The following is a 2512-nucleotide window of genomic DNA, read 5'->3' on the forward strand; positions in this document are numbered from 1 at the left end:
TCCAGGGGAACCTGGAGATGTTCTCTGTGTCTCCAGGGGAACCCGGAGATGTTCTCCGTGTCTCCAGGGGAACCCGGAGATGTTCTCCGTGTCTCCAGAGGAACCCGGAGATGTTCTCCATGTCTCCAGAGGAACCCGGAGATGTTCTCTGTGTCTCCAGGGGAACCCGGAGATGTTCTCTGTGTCTCCAGAGGAACCTGGAGATGTTCTCTGGCCTCCAGAGGACCTCAAGAAATGTTCTCTGGTGTCCAGGAGAACCTGGAGACATTCTGCGTGTCTCCAGATGTCCCTGCAGATGTCCTCCATGTCCCTGGAGGCCCCTGGAGATGTTCTCCGTGTCTCCAGAGGAACCCGGAGATGTTCTCTGGTGTCCCGGGGAACCTGGAGATGTTCTCCGTGTCTCCAGGAGAACCTGGAGATGTTCTCTGGTGTCCCGGGGAACCTGGAGATGTTCTCTGTGTCTCCAGAGGAACCTGGAGATGTTCTCTGGTGCCCAGAGATGTCCTCTGCTCCCCGGAGGTCCTCCTCGCTCTCGCTGCTCCCTCCGCCCGCCCAGAGCGTCCCCTCCCCCCCACCTCGCGGCCTCTCCGTCTCTCCCCTCTCTATGGTCATTGCGGGTCACTGCGCCGGCGCCGCCGGACGTGACGTCAACGCGCAGCGGCGGCGGCGGCGGCGGCCTGAGGCGGGAGCGGCGGTTGGAGCGGCGGGAGGGGCCGGTGAGGGCGGGAGGGGAGGGGCGGGGAGGGGACGGGGGGGGGCCCCGAGGTGTCCCCGGCGGTCCCCGACCGTCCCCGACCGTCCCCGGCCCCGCGGGGTCCCCGTGTGCCCCTCCCCGGCCCCGCCCCCCCCCCCCCCCCCCCCATGGTGTCCCCTCCCCCGCAGAGTCCCCCACAGCCCCCCCCCCCCCGGTCCCCTCTCCCCGCGCCGTCCCCACGTCCTCTCATTGTCCCCACGGCACCCCCCGCTGTCCCCATCCCTCCCCGTGTCCCCTCACCGTCCCCGTGTCCCCTCAAAGTCCCCATATCCCCCCTCACCGTCCCCGTGTCCCCTCACCGTCCCCGTGTCCCCTCGCCATCCCCGTGTCCCCTCGCCGTCCCCGTGTCCCCTCACCGTCCCCGTGTCCCCTCGCCATCCCCGTGTCCCCTCGCCGTCCCCGTGTCCCCTCGCCGTCCCCGTGTCCCATCCCCGTGTCCCCTCGCTGTCCCCGTGTCCCCTCACCATCCCCGTGTCCCCTCAAAGTCCCCGTGTCCCATCCCCCTCCCTCCTCACCATCCCCGTGTCCCCTCAAAGTCCCCGTGTCCCCTCAAAGTCCCCATGTCCCCTCACCGTCCCCGTGTCCCCTCGCCATCCCCGTGTCCCCTCAAAGTCCCCGTGTCCCCTCACCGTCCCCGTGTCCCCTCGCCGTCCCCGTGTCCCCTCAAAGTCCCCGTGTCCCATCCCCCTCCCTCCTCACTGTCCCCGTGTCCCCTCGCCATCCCCATGTCCCCTCGCCGTCCCCCGTGTCCCATCCCCATGTCCCCTCACCATCCCCATGTCCCATCCCCGTGTCCCCTCGCTGTCCCCGTGTCCCCTCACCGTCCCCATGTCCCCTCGCCGTCCCCGTGTCCCCTTGCCGTCCCCGTGTCCCATCCCCATCCCTCCTCACCATCCCTGTGTCCCCTTAAAGTCCCCATGTCCCCTCGCCATCCCCGTGTCCCCTCAAAGTCCCCGTGTCACATCCCCGTGTCCCCTCACCATCCCCGTGTCCCCTCGCCGTCCCCATGTCCCCTCACCGTCCCCGTGTCCCCTCGCCATCCCCGTGTCCCCTCAAAGTCCCCGTGTCCTGTCCCCGTCCCTCACCATCCCCAGGTCCCCTCACCGTCCCCGTGTCCCATCCCCGTGTCCCCTCACCATCCCCGTGTCCCCTCAAAGTCCCCGTGTCCCATCCCCCTCCCTCCTCACCATCCCCATGTCCCCTCGCCGTCCCCGTGTCCCCTCACCATCCCCATGTCCCCTCGCCGTCCCCGTGTCCCCTCAAAGTCCCCGTGTCCCATCCCCCTCCCTCCTCACCGTCCCCGTGTCCCCTCGCCGTCCCCGTGTCCCCGCAGGCGCCATGTCCTCCACCTCGCAGAAGCACCGGGACTTCGTGGCGGAGCCGATGGGGGAGAAGCCGGTGGGGACGCTGGCCGGCATCGGGGACGTCCTGGGCAAGAAGCTGGAGGAGAAGGGCTTCGACAAGGTGGGGACACTTGGGGACACCCTGGGGACGCTTGGGGACACCCCCTCCCCCCCCTTGGAGGCGTCCCTGGGGAGGTGGGGGTGTCCCCAAGGGGACGGGGGGGGGGACACGCGGTGCTCCCGTGGGATTGTCCCTGAGGATTCGGGGGGTGTATGGGGACATCCAGTGGGTGGCACGGGGACACGGGGGGGGCACAAGGACACCCGTGGGGACATGGGGTGGCACAGAGATGGGCTGGGGGACGTGGGGGGGGGAGGACACAAGGACCCCCTTGGGGACACGGGGGTGGCTCAG

The 2512-nt window shown here is 69.2% G+C and overlaps 1 protein-coding gene across 1 annotated transcript; it reads left to right on the forward strand.

Moving 5' to 3' along the window:
- Window positions 1–482: 482 nt before the first annotated feature.
- Window positions 483–2292, forward strand: BANF1 (barrier to autointegration nuclear assembly factor 1; the record flags this gene model as incomplete). Its single annotated transcript, XM_082501025.1, has 2 exons — window positions 483–716; window positions 2088–2292. Coding segments are annotated over exons 1-2 (422 nt in total), but the record flags the coding sequence as incomplete, so codon positions are not given.
- Between the last annotated feature and the right edge of the window lie 220 nt (window positions 2293–2512).

The sequence above is a fragment of the Vanellus vanellus genome, assembly GCF_965231255.1.
Source record: "Vanellus vanellus genome assembly, contig: HAP1_SCAFFOLD_2457, whole genome shotgun sequence".
Taxonomy (NCBI): domain Eukaryota; kingdom Metazoa; phylum Chordata; class Aves; order Charadriiformes; family Charadriidae; genus Vanellus; species Vanellus vanellus.